Below are 13,153 nucleotides of genomic sequence, written 5' to 3' on the forward strand. Positions count from 1 at the left end.
AGCTGAGGCTGGGAACCAGGGAAGATGTCCTGAAGCTTATAATAAGATATTCCATGTCTGTGTGCGTGATATTTTGTGTCACCCCAAATTCACACGAGTAACTTTGGTTCAGTTGCCCGTGCTGGGTGTGGGCAGCATCCAGGAACTCCTGAAGCTGAGGAAGGAGAATCCAAGACCAGTCTTGGCAATTTATGGAGATCCTGTCTCAAAAAGTGAAAACAAGGTTGGGAATGTAGCTCAGAGGTAGAGCACTCTTGGGTTCAACCACTAGCATGCAAAAAAAAAAAAAATCCTATGGGTAGGTATGATTTTAAGTGCTTCAAAGTGCTGCAGTGAAGACACTTGCCTCTCTATGTCATAAAGGGAGAATTCAGGGTTCATTTCCCACAACTGGAGGGTTTTGATTGAGTAGCACCACATGGTATCCCTGGAGTACCACTAATGTTGAGATCATAAATGCACTCCCCTTCTTACCAAGGTTTTTTGGAATGCCCAGCATGTGCCAGGTCCCATGTTGTGAATCTGCATTGCAATGATGAATTCAAACTGTCCCAATAGGAGTATCTATCAGGTATTGGGGGCGGGGAAATAGGTGGAATAAAAATGGTAGAGAATTGTAGGTGGAAGATGAGGACCTGAGGGTTGATTATGTAACAGGGCTTCACTTGATGGTTTGACTATATCCCTTGTAGTTTTGAAACTTATGTTTTTTTTTTTTTTCCCAATCTTCTTTTTCCTAAACTTCTGCCTGACCTCTACCTAATCTCATTTTCTCTGAATCACCTCTATAAAAGCCCCCTGTTTGAGCAGATGGGCAGAATCACAGCCTTTGGGACAGGAGTCCCCTGTGTTTCTCCTTTGCTAGCAAAACAATAAACCATCTTCTTCCTTTTTTCTCAAATCCATGTTCTCATTATTGGATTGGCATCAGGGACAAGGACCAAGGTTTTGGCAACAATTACATAATTTCCTTACCCTTTGGTATGCTTGATAATTTTCCTAACAAAGTCAGATACTAATAAGACTGACTGTCCTATCTCTTAAACAAGAGAGCTAGATTAGATGCCTGTATTACAACAGCTGGTATCATCAAGTTACTCCTCTAGTATTAAAGTCCCCGAGACAGGGTGGGAAAGTCCAATGGGAAGTGCCTGCAGGCGGTGGGTCGGTAACTGTTTTCTAGAAGTTAGGGTTAGGAAGCCCCAAACTACCGCCCTGCCTCCCCTCATACCCCGTTTGCAGGTATCCCCTTATCTACCTCCTCCTTCCCTCCTCTGAACTTAGTCAGCAGATGCAACCACGGTCTCCTGAGCACCTGTGTACCAGGCTTCAGGTTAGATTCTGCATGCATCTTCTGAAAAACTGGGAAACAGGAGTCCAGGAAATACCTAAAGCTGTGGGGACCTTGACACCATTAGGCCCGGGCAGGTCGGACAGCCAGTGCTTCCAACTCCAAGTAGAGGTGGATAGGTCAGAAACTTGAGATCAGGCTAGCTTTGGGGCTCTGGACTAGTCACTGAACCTCCCGAGTTGACTCGATTTCTCCCTGCATTAAGAGGGTCCTGTAAAGCCTACGTAAGAAGCAGATTCCAACTGTCAAGATCCTGACACCAGGCGAAGGCCCCATAAATGGCAGCCATCATTCCTGGCCGAGTGCGGGCGCATCCTCCCGGGGGGTCCCTGAGGACAGGCCCGGCCCGCCTCGGAGGCTCTGGTCTCGCAGTGCTTGCGGCAGGTGGCCCAGCATCTCGGTGCCCACGCCCCGAAGCAAGCGAGGAGCGCGGGCGGGCTGGATGACCATCTCCCCTAGAGGATCGCCGCCTCCCACTCCATCAGCGCGCTCGGCGCAGGTGAGGTTTCCGGTCCAGGCCACGGTGACAGCGACCTCAAGAGAGGTCGGAGCGGAGGGCGCAGCCTGAGGCCTGGAGGGGGTCCCCATGGCGCCTTCTCCCTCACCCAGGTTCACACCACGGCCAGCTCGGGCGCCAGGGCCCGCGGGCTGCGCGCTCTGCGGCTGCGAAAACCCGGAGAGGCGGATCGGAGCGCCCGCCGCGCTCGCAGCCAACTCCTCCGCGGTCCGGCCGCCGAGCTGGGCATGCTCAGTGCGGCCGCCGCGCCGCCGTCCGCCAACTCGGAAGCTCGCGCTCCCGGGCCGTGGGGGCGAGAACGCCGGCGGCGAGCCGGCGTCGCTCGCCGCCCCCATCGGTGGCAAACTTCTCGGCGTCCCCGGAGCTGGTCCGAGCGAGACAGAGATCTCACCAATAAAAAAAAATCCAATTTCCCCTTCCCACCCCGAACCATGGAGGCTGCGGCCGCTGGAGTGCCCCCGCCGGTGGCGGCCCCTGCCCGCTAGCTGGGGACCAACAGGTAAACTGTTGGGGGTGGGGGCGGGGAGGCGCAGCGGCCGGGGAGGGCGCGGGCTGGATCAGCCCGGTCCAACCCGCGACGCCTGAGGGCTGGCTGTCCCCGTCGGCGCTCCCAGCCATCCCCCTCGGCCCGCTTCCCCAGCCACTGGAGGGGCAGCAAAGGGTTAAGTCGGCCCCGCGCCACCGTGAGCACGGCCCCCTCCAGCCGCCGCGGCAGCCGCGACCGCCGGCTGTGCTCCTTGGCGCCTGCCGGGAGTCGCCGAGGGGACCCAAACCGCGGATGCGCCACCGGAGCCTGGCGGGCGTCTAGGAGGCACTGGCCGCTTCCTCTCACCCGCATCTCTGCCTCCCCCACCCCCAGCCGCCCTCCCTTCCGTGCCGCGGGGTCTGCGCCCAGGTGGCGGGGTCTGCGGGGCTCGTGGCGGCAGGGAAGGGTCCCTGACGAGGAGGAGGAGGGGCGGGGGCGAGCCGATTGGCAGCCTCTCCCGGGGGAGGAGGGCCACCCTCGCCCTGGGCAAGCACTTGAGCCACCCGCCTAGGCGCCAAGAAAAGTTTTTTTTCCCCCCTCCCGTGCCCCTCCCCCACCTCCATCCTGCGCTCTGATGGGGTGGGTTTGGGTCCATTGGTGAAAAAAGTCACACGTTCTCATCAGCTGCTCCTCCCCCTGGGGACAGGGTGGGGGGTGACGGGAGGCAGACGCCGCGGAGGACCCTGGCCGACCTCCAGCCCCGCCGCCGCCCGAGCGGTGCGTCCCGTGGCTCGAGCGCAGCCGGGTGCCGGCCGAAGGCTGCCCCCATCAGTGCGTGTCTGCGTGCCGGGCAGCGGCAGCATCCAACCTGCTTTATTCCTGCCTGCAGCGCCACGGCGAGCGAGCGGGCGAGCGAGGAGGGGAGAGGGAGTCTGTCTGCAAAGTGCTGCTCCCTGGTGCTCAGAGGCGGCTGCTCCAGCTCCAACTCTCATTCATTTCGCCGGTTAACATGAGAGATCATGGCCGCCTTCGGGCTTCTCAGCTATGAGCAGAGACCGCTGAAGCGCCCCCGGCTCGGGCCGCCCGATGTCTACCCGCAGGACCCCAAGCAGAAGGAGGTAAGGGCGCCGGCGGCCTCCGCAGCTGCTGGGGCCGCGCTCTGCAGCGCTGACCCGGGGCCAAGTTGGCCCAGCGGGCATCGCCGGCGCTGCGGGGGAAGGGTCGGAGAGGGGGATTGGAGGCGGGGGCCGGGCTGGTGGGCTTGGGGACCCCAGGCGACCAAGACCGGGCGGCTGTCATTCCCCGCGCTCCACTGGGGCGCTCGCTCTCCGGGTACCGGGTCGCCTCCCGGTTATCGGGCCTGGCACTGCGCTGCCAGGCGCTTCACCGGCTTCTTTCCTGTCGAAACCTTCCTGCTCTCTTTCCTCCGCTTCTGCCTGGTTTATTTTTCTCTCCGCCGCTTTGGTAAATCCTGGTAAACTTTTTGAAAAATGTTGGAATGCAGTGCATCCGACACTAAGGTCTTGCGTTTTGCGCCAGCGGAGCAGGGACGGATGGGGGAGGGACCCTTTTCAAATTTTCCAGTTTAGAAAGCAAGTCGTTTTTTATCGAGGTGATAAATATATTTAGTTCTATGAACATACCTGTGTATCCCTTCTCCCCTTTAAAAATCAGTATTAAGGAGAAACTGATTTTTGTCCCTACAGGCTATTGGCTTAATTGCTGGAGGCTGTTTTGTGTATGTAAAAGCAGACTAGTTACCTTGGAAGGGAATAGGTCCCAGGATTGCTTATTTCTTTGAATGAAATTAATTGGAGAAACCTTGACTCTTCCACCAGGTGCACTAGTTTCAATGAGTGGGGTAACCATGGCATTTTGTAGCTATGTGTATGTTTGTCAGGAGTTAACAAATAATTATATAACAACTCTCCAGTTAGAGTAATGATCACCCTTGGCTACACAATTTGCCCAGGGACTTGCCCCCCCCCCCCAACTTTTTCTTCTTTTTTTTGGATCACCTGCTACCCAGCTGTGCTTTCAGAGTTTGCCAGCCAGCCCACCCATCTTGTGTTTTGTGCAGCTAAACACAGGTGACCAGTATCAGAACTTATCTTTCTGTGAATCTAAAAGCCCTCTATTACAAGTTTATAGGCCCCCTGATTTCACAGCAAAGGCTCTGTAAATAAGGCAAGGAGGGGTTTTGAGACTTGTTTTTTGATAAAGGTGCCTATTTCATTAATAATAGAGGGAGGGTGAGTGCTAGCTCTGGCAAAACTGTGCTAGTAGTAATGTGTCTGAGAAATCAACCAAGAAAAGAGTTGTTGCTCCTTAGTACATTAAATTTGGGCGTCAGTGGAGTCCGTTCACATGGAGCTGGGAAGGTCTCACAGGTGGTTCCCAGCAGAGGCTTAACAAGAAAATGAGAGTTTGATGAGATTTGCAGGTTTCTTCCCCTCCCATAACCTCACCCTGTAACCTTGACTCAGAAGGAACTTAATTAAGGGACTGAAAGAATCGAGAATATGATGAAGGACCGCGTGTAAAGAAAGTTAACTTAAAATCACTGGCAGGAAACTCTTAAAAGTTTTGGTGGAGACAACAGCATTTATTGGTCGATCTTTTTGTAATGTCTTGCCACATCTTTGCAGAGGGCAGTATGACAGGTGGCAGTGCCTCAGTAATGGGATGGCAGCCTAGGTTGTTCTCTGGGCTTATTTAGCATTTATTTTTCAGACAACACTCATTTCAGGATTGGGGCCTCTGTGATTCTGGAAAGAATAATTTTGAATTTCAGGGGTTATTTTGTGGAATCCTAAAACTGAAAGTGATGTTAAAGTCTACCTTTGGGCACTCGATCACTGAGCCACATCCCCAGGGCTATTTTGTATTTTATTTAGAGACAGGGTCTCACTGAGTTGCTTAGTGCCTTACTTTTGCCGAGGCTGGCTTTGAACTCAAGAGATCCCCTTGCCTCAGCCTCCCTTGCTGATGGGATTACAGGTATGAGCCACTTCACCTGGCCAAAGGCTACTTCTAATACTTCCCTTTTAACCTGTGAAACTTAACTGCTTTAAGCTAGGGGAGTGGAGAATAAGCTGAGATGGATGGCCAATCCCATATTTATGTCAGAAACAGTACTGCCTTAGGGAGGATTTATGTAAATCCTGTCCTGATGTTACTTTCTTTCCCCAAGACAACAAATATTTTATCTTTCTTGAGCAGAGTTTTGTGTGGCATCATATTTGGGTACAATATTGGACAGGTGCTTGGCTGTTCTTGGGTGGTTGGTGAGCAGTATCCTAGGCTTCAACTGTTCATATTGCCCTCTCAAGGTTTCTACCCTATCCTTGCATCACCTGTATAGTTATTCAAATGTTTCCTTTACATTAACTTTTTTTTTTTTTTTTTTTTTGTACTGGGGGTTGAACCCAGGGGTGCTTAACCACTGAGGCACATCCCCAGCACATTTTATTTTAAGTTTTTTGGAGTCAGAGTCTAAGTTCCCAAGGCTGCCCTTGAACTTTCGATCCTCCAGCCTCAGCCTCCCAAATTGCTGGGACTACTGGCATGTGCCACTGTTCCCGGCCCTAAGCATTTTAAGAAATTTTTTTGGGCTAGGCAGTTATAGTACGACTTCCTGAATTTGTTGCACTGTGTATATGTAAAATTTGTATCAATCACATATACATGTTTTTTATTTATTTCTGTTACACACATAAAATAGTTAATTATTCAGGGTTCAAATCAGAACCTGTTAACACTTTGGAAAGTTCATTTTTGCATCTAAAACTGCACTGCCATCCATCAGAGACGATATTTCCCACATGGTGGGAATGTGGATTTAAAGGAGGAAGTGTGGGCTTCCCAGTTGGGCAGCCATGGATTTGAATTCTGGGTTAGCATCTTTGCGGTTGGGGTAGTTACATAACTTCCCATTTATAAATTAGTTTAATTGTGCTCTTTAGAAACCTGTGAACAGTTGTGAATATTTTTTCTTACATTTGTGTGAGAAACTCCTCCTAGTAGAAGCTGTCCATTTGTAGCTGTTTGTCATAATTGTCATTGTTCAGAGTGGCAAGAGTGTTGTGGAAGTGGCTCCCAGGGGACTGGGCAGGATCTTTCAATGAGGATCCCTTGTAGAGAAGCTTCTGGGGAAGAGCTGGAAGTTCACCCTCCCTGCTGGCCCTCTGATTGTGTTCCCTCAGGACTTGGTGGGTATTGTGTGATTCTTTGCCCTGTGGAAACAGAATGGTCTGAGCCTTTATCTAACACAGGGAATCAAGAAAGTGAGAGTCGTTCTTGATTTCTCCTTTCCCCTCATGTCATATCCGCATGTCAGCATCATGTGTCCGTCATTTTCTTCTGTCTCTCAATCCTCCCCAGTTTTACCCACATGCCTGACTCCCTTTCAGGCCTCAGGCCCACTTTTCTCTGTCCTGGGCCCTTGCATATGCTGGTCTGTCCTCCTCCTGGACTCCTATCTACCTCCTAGGCCCCACCCTGCTCTGCTGCCTCTGCCTAGGTCAGGGAGGCTGGTTCTTCAGCCATTCTGCCTGGGCTGAACCAGGCTCACCCTCTCATGTGCTCCTGATCTCCTCTTCCTTTTCTTCTTTTTCATGATGTTGTGGGCTGGTCCCATGGCCTCCCGCATGCTAGGCAGGTGGTCTACCGCTGAGCCACCCTAGCCTGAGAACTGAGAGTGGAACCTGCAGAGATTCTGCACTCACATGTTGGCCAAGGTGAACTCCCCTCAGGCCTGCACATGTCCATCTTCACCCCTGTCTCAGCCTGAGGACTTCAGGCCTTGCTGGTGTATCATGGAAATTATATATTTGCATCTTGCTATCTCCCACTGATGGGACCATTTCCTGAGGACAGGGATGAGTGCATATATTTTTGTTGGAATATATGGAAGAAAGTGGGATGAATAAATGAAGAAGGAAATCTGGTGACTGAGAGGTGTTGGAAAAAAGTCTAGTACCCTTTGTATCTACCTTGAGGTTATAAGGCTGACCATGAAATGAAACTCCAACATAGGAAGGAAGAGGAATTCTTCCATGGGGCTGAAGAGGCCTAGCAGTTGAATCATAAGTATGACCAGGAAATTCAATGAGTTGGGGCAGTGGTAAGGGTCCTAGGCATCAGGCATTGGGAGCCCCGGTGGTCCAGGGAGGATGGCCTGGTGTGCAGAGCAGCCAGAGTCGGCCATGCGGTGTTGTAGGAGATGAGCCCCACACTGGTTTCCAGCCTGCTAGTGTGTCCACTCCCTGGAGGGCTTTTTCAGACCCCACTGGGGGTCTGCAGTGCAGCTCGGGGCAGAGCGCTGGACTCACACTGACTTACAAGTTCCCAGTTTGGTACTCGGCATCACAAGAGAAAAAGGAACAAGCACCACCACCCAAATCCCCAGGTTGCTGGTTCTCTCAGATTCAGGAGGTCTGAGGTGGGGCCCCGGAATTTTCATTTCTAACAAGATTCCGTGTGATCTGCTGCTGCAGCTGGTCCAGAGCCCACTTTGAGAACCTTGATCTCCAGAGGAGAAGGCATCCTGCAGGGCCGGGGCACCCCTGCCTGGGCGGGCTGGATCAGGCATCTGTGAGGCCCAGCTTGCCAGCCCAGCCTGGGCCTGGTGTGTTTTATTTAGAAGTTGTGCCCTCTCTCAGCCCAGATCTAAGGGAACAAGTGAGAAGGCCCAGTCCCCTCTGGTGACTGAACCACTCCTGGAGTCATGTCCAGACTTCCCACCATCCTCCCTGCTCAGCTCCACGCCTCTGCCTGCAGCCAGGCCGCCCAGCTTGAGTTGTGCTCCATCACGGGCTACCTTTGGTCACATTCCTCACCTGCTCCTTTGCTCCCACTCCACAGGGTGGCTGGGAAGGTCGAATGACCTGATATGCAGAGTGGGGCCATGGGTGCCACACTGACTTGCTGGGGACAGGTCAGCCTCTGTTAGCTGCACCCAGGGTCTCCTGCTGTATTTATGATGGCACCCAGGCACCCTGAACCCCTGGCGCCTGCTCCCCTGATTCTCTCCCTCCAGGCACCCAGTGGTTCTGGTTTCTATGCCTGCCTTGCTCCCTCTGCAGCAGTGTCACTGTCCTGGTTCTCAGCTTGGAGCCTCTCCTACAGGGAGCCTCTCCCACAGGGAGACTCTCCGATGCTGTCCTCCAGTGCAGGAGTTCTTTCTGCGTTGTGTTAATGTCTTCATGAACTGGCACCTATTCTAGTCCCAGGCGCCAGCCAAGCCCCTGCCCTCAGGCAGCTTACATTCATTCCCAAGAGGAAGGCAGGCCATGGAGAGGAGGGTGAGCATCCCACCCATGGCACTTCAGGGTACCAAGCACAGGGTAATGACCCTGCAAGGGTGCCAGAGAGGGCTGCCGGGAAGCCTCTTTGTTTTTATAACACCAACTGTCCCTGGACTTGTTTTATTTTGGTGACTCCTGTTGGCTTTGTTATTAGCATTGAAAATTCCTAACACAGAAGTATTGTAGACAGCTGAGGAGGTGCAAAGAGGTAAAAAAAAATGTGCTTCCTTCTAAGGGATGATACTGTTAAGCTGTCTGGGAAGACAGGACAGGTCGACCAGTTGCCTGGGAGACCAAGTGACAGCTCCCCATCTGGGATGCATTCATTGCCTGGCCCCAGGGCCCTGGTGTGGCCCCCTGGTGCAGGGCTTCCTGAATCCCAGTGTTCAGGGAAGGATAGACACCTCTGTTGAACTCCTGCCTCCCGTGCCTCTTAGGACAGAATCTGGGTCTGAGGACCTGCTTCTTCAGCTGCTCACAGTATTGCTGAACCATTGTGGGGTGGAGGAGGAGGAGCTTACCTGATGGTCATTTCTCAGGGTCTGTAATACTTGCACAGAGTTGCTAGGATGCTCCTTAAGAATGCAGGTGTGGGGCTGGTGGTGTGGGTCAGTGTTAGAGCACTCGCCTAGCACATGCGAGGCCATGGGTTTGATCCTCAGCACCACATAAAAATAAATAAATAAAATAACTGTATTAAAAAATGTAGATGTGCCTGCCTCTCTTCTACACAGACTTGCTGGGTCAGAGTGGGAGGAGCTCAGGAATCTGCATTTTAAACAGCCTGTCCAGGTGATTGCTAATCACACCTTGAGTACCTCTGCTTTAGCTGTGTCTGTCCTTACCTGTAGAAAAACCTGTAGGTGGGCTTCCTGCGTCTTCCTGCCTGCTGCCCATGGCTGGTGTGTTAGAATCTTTTGGATAACAGACTGTTTGAAGTCTTGGTCCCTCTTGGTACTGGGTGATATGGATAAGCTCAGCTACTTTACTCCTTCTGTCCTGATAAGTGTGGCTCCCAGCTGAAGTTTGTATTTAAGCTGGAAATGGCCGGCGGCAGAGCAGAGGTCCACACCTGGGTAATGGCCCACATGCAGGCGCCTCCTCCCAGGTGGCATGGCTACATTGGCCTGGAAGAGCAGGTCTGGCTTTGTCCCACAAGCCCTTGTTTGGACCTGTCAGGGCTGTGGGGTTTGTTTGGGGCCTGGGTTCTCAGCTGGGCTCTTTGGGGACTATGGTAAGGCTGTCACTGTGTGTACCTGTGAGCTTTAGCTGGGCGATGTTTCCCTGGGGGAGGAAGTGGGTCTTTTAGGAAGCCAGAGGACCTCTCTGTGGAGAATCATGTGGGTGCAGATGTGTGGGCTCATTCCTGGGTTTATTTTCCTCCATGGGAAGCTCTTTACTGTCTGGATTTCTGTGTCTGGTCCTGTATTCCTCCTGTTGTGATAAGTTGTTCTGCTTGGAGAACGTGAAGAAAATCAGACCTCAGATGAGCTAAGGCCTCCAGAACCCAGTGGACTTGGACTTGGGGGCCTTGGTTTAGACAGTTCTGTAGGTGGGTCGATGCTGCTTTCCAGATCAAATTGCCCCAGGGAGTGGGGGGAATTTAATTTTTTTCCCCAAGCGTGGGGAAAGTGCAAAGGGAGGAACTCAGGAGTTTCTGGCTGAGTGTTTTCCTTGGAGAAGCCTCTGTAGAGTCAGGTTGACGTGTGCTAGTGGAAGCTCAAGCTCTGCCTGTGGGGTGCAGTGGTTCTGGGTGACTGGAGCCGCGTCTGTGGTCACCCTCCGAGAGTGCAAAGCTGAGGAGCTGGCTGACCCTGAGAAACGGGACTTCAGGGATGAATCTGGGACACCTGTGGGTCACCAGCGGGGGAAGCGGAGTCCCAAGGGGTGGTTCACACTCGGTGGGCTCCATCTGTGAGACAGCTTGTCTCCTCAGGACCTATGCACATGTGGATGCTGCTGCCCGTGGCCTGCTCCTCTTCCCCCGCTGCCCATGGTCTGCTCCACTTCCCCTGCTGCCTGTGGTCTGCTCCTCTTCCCCCGCTGCCTGTGGCCTGCTCCTCTTGCCCTGCCCCCGGCCCCCCACAGCCAGTGTGAGTTCCACAACAGGGGCCAGGTGTCTTTAATCCCCACTGGGAGTCAGAGGCTGGGGAAGGTCAGGTGTGCAGAGGGGTTGGTGATATGTGTTGCTGGGTCTGCCACCAGGGCATCAGCTATCCTCAGGAAATGGTGATCATAGACCCACTAAGTCGGGACCTGGCCCAGGGAGTGGGACTCCAGGACGTGTCAGACCCCGTCCTCACTCACTGCTGAGGACCTTGGGTGGAGACCTAGCTCATGAAGAGGCTTGTGTGTGTGTGTGTCAGGGGGCAATGCGGAGGGCGTGTCCTTGGGTCTGGAAAAGGTGCCCTGTTTTCCAGGAATTGCCCAGAGTTCAGGGAGGGGGGCGAGTGTGTGTGGAACCTGTGACCTGGGAAAGGCTGTGGCTGTTAGGATGGTGGAGAGAGGAACAGGAGCCCAGAGATGGGGGGAGGCTGACCTGGCCCTGGGGCGGGCTGCAAGGTTTCCACTCTGGGGCCCCCTTCCCTGGAGTCCTCTGATCAGCTCAGCCTCCACCCACCTCCAGAGCCCCGTTCTGTCTCGCCACCTTGCTCTCAGTTAAGATCTGGTGGAATTTGCTGTTCCCTCTCCCAGGCATTGCTCATCATGGATGTCTGTCTACTGAGCTTGCTGAGATGCAGGCCCTCAGGGCCCCCAGCGGGAGTGGTGGGCTGTGCCCTGCTGTGGTCTGCAGGGTCTGCAACGTGGCTGGTATCTTGGGTGCCAGGTGACCTGAGGGCATGGAGCATCTTCCAGGACTGCCCATGGCAGCGCCGTATCTGTCCCGCTCTGGAGTCCTGCAGGGAAGGTCAATATTGACATTGCTTAGGTTTTATTTGTTTATTTTTAGTAAAGCTCTACACAGTGCTAAGTCAGTAGATAGTATGGAAAATATTTCTGGGGTCAGAGTTGTTTTTACTCATTGGTCAGTTTTGGACCGGCTGTTAGCTCCGTTTCCAAGATTCTTTGTGAACTGGAGACACCACTCACGTGAATTCTGCTCTGAGGTCATTTGATAATCAACGTGTCTCTGAAACTGTGTTTTCATCTGTTCAGTCCTCGCTGGGTACCCCCCGCCGTGAGGTGCTCTGGGGGTGTAGAAAAGAAATAGACACCTGCTCCCTGCCCCTCCGGGATGGTGCTGCTTAGAATAACCACGGAGAAGGACCAGTGTTTTTAAAATTAATTTTCAGTCTGTTGCAGAGTGACATAAATATGTGGTAGAAATGAATGATTGGGAGCGCAGTGTGGCTTGCATGTGGTGGCAATGTCACATTGCTGTAGGGGATTTCACACACTCGTGCCGGTGTTTTCCTGGGACCAGTGACAGTTTTAACCCATATTCTGAAAAGACTGTGCTACAAGTTCGTGTCTGGTCCATTGACCCTCATGAAGCGATTTTAAGACGACCAGTACATTAGTTTTAATTAACCAGTTTTAGAACGACGACCCCTCTGGGAGTTCAGCACAGTGTGTGCAGTCCCCATTCTCCAGGTGCAGGCCGTCCCCAGTGCTGGGTCTGCCTGGTTCTCCTCTGAGGTGGTGCTGTGGCCATCTCCTGTTCACCAGGGAGAACTTCGGGCACAGGAAAACACCTAACTCGCACCAGATTGCCTGCCCCCTCAGGCTGGAGTTGGGGTGGGCTTCCCAGCTGACGCCGCCCAGGCTCCTCCGTGGGTAGCAAGGCTGAAGCTGGTGCATACAGAGTTCAGGAGGAGGCCGGGGGTTGCAGGTGTCCCTGGAGGGTGCGGGGAGGCAGGGGAGAGGGTGCTGGCCAGAGCAGCCTCATGGAGCTGGCAGGCTGGGCCTTGGGGGCGGTGGTGAGCACATGACTCCTCTGTTAGATTTGTCGCACTAGCTCATGCCTAATAAATCCAGCGTGGGGGGACAGCGGAGTCCAGGAGGCTGCGAGGGAGGAGGCTTCAGTCACCAAAGCATGAAGGAAAAGAGCCCCAGTGATCGGGCCTTTAAATAGGACCTGAGTGGCATTGGCAGTGGTGACAGATTTGCCCAAGGAAGTGTAGGAAGAGAGGAGGGTGAAGAGGGCCGTGTTCTTGGGGCACTGCTGAGAGAGAATGGCACATCCTGTTGCTTGAGGACCCAGTCACACACTGCTGTGCCCAGTTTAGTGACAGGCAGGCATTTGAATCATCACGGAGTCTCAGAGGAGGCGTGGACATTCAGACTCTGACTTCCTGCGCCCCTTGGTTGGCATTCACCAGTCCACCTGATGGTCTTAGTACGGGGAGGCCTCTGGAGCTCTGGTTTACCCCTTGTCCATTCTTAGAAGCTGCCCTTAGTACTTGCTTCTGGCCTCTGAGTGGCTGCTTGGGTGGCTATTCATGGCCAGAGTTGCCAGGAAGTTTGCTGGAGTACGCTCGGCGAGGCAGTGAGGGGCCTCCTGGAAATAA

At 53.4% G+C, this 13,153-nt stretch overlaps 1 protein-coding gene across 6 annotated transcripts in view; it reads left to right on the forward strand.

The window, feature by feature from the left end:
* The first annotated feature begins 2,131 nt into the window (after window positions 1–2,131).
* Med12l (mediator complex subunit 12L) overlaps window positions 2,132–13,153 on the forward strand; it is a 266,032-nt gene continuing 255,010 nt past the window's right edge. For all 6 annotated transcript variants that reach the window (XM_058574923.1, XM_058574927.1, XM_058574924.1 and 3 more), the window contains exons 1-2: window positions 2,132–2,367; window positions 3,224–3,452. In XM_058574923.1, coding sequence (XP_058430906.1) covers window positions 3,354–3,452 — 99 coding nt within the window. In that variant the 5' untranslated portion in view covers window positions 2,132–2,367; window positions 3,224–3,353. The remainder of the gene's footprint in view (window positions 2,368–3,223; window positions 3,453–13,153) is intronic.

This window comes from Marmota monax, unplaced genomic scaffold (genome assembly GCF_021218885.2).
Source record: "Marmota monax isolate L192 unplaced genomic scaffold, Marmota_monax_Labrador192_F-V1.1 WCK01_AAM20220418_F8-fsc00022, whole genome shotgun sequence".
In the NCBI taxonomy this organism is placed as follows: domain Eukaryota; kingdom Metazoa; phylum Chordata; class Mammalia; order Rodentia; family Sciuridae; genus Marmota; species Marmota monax.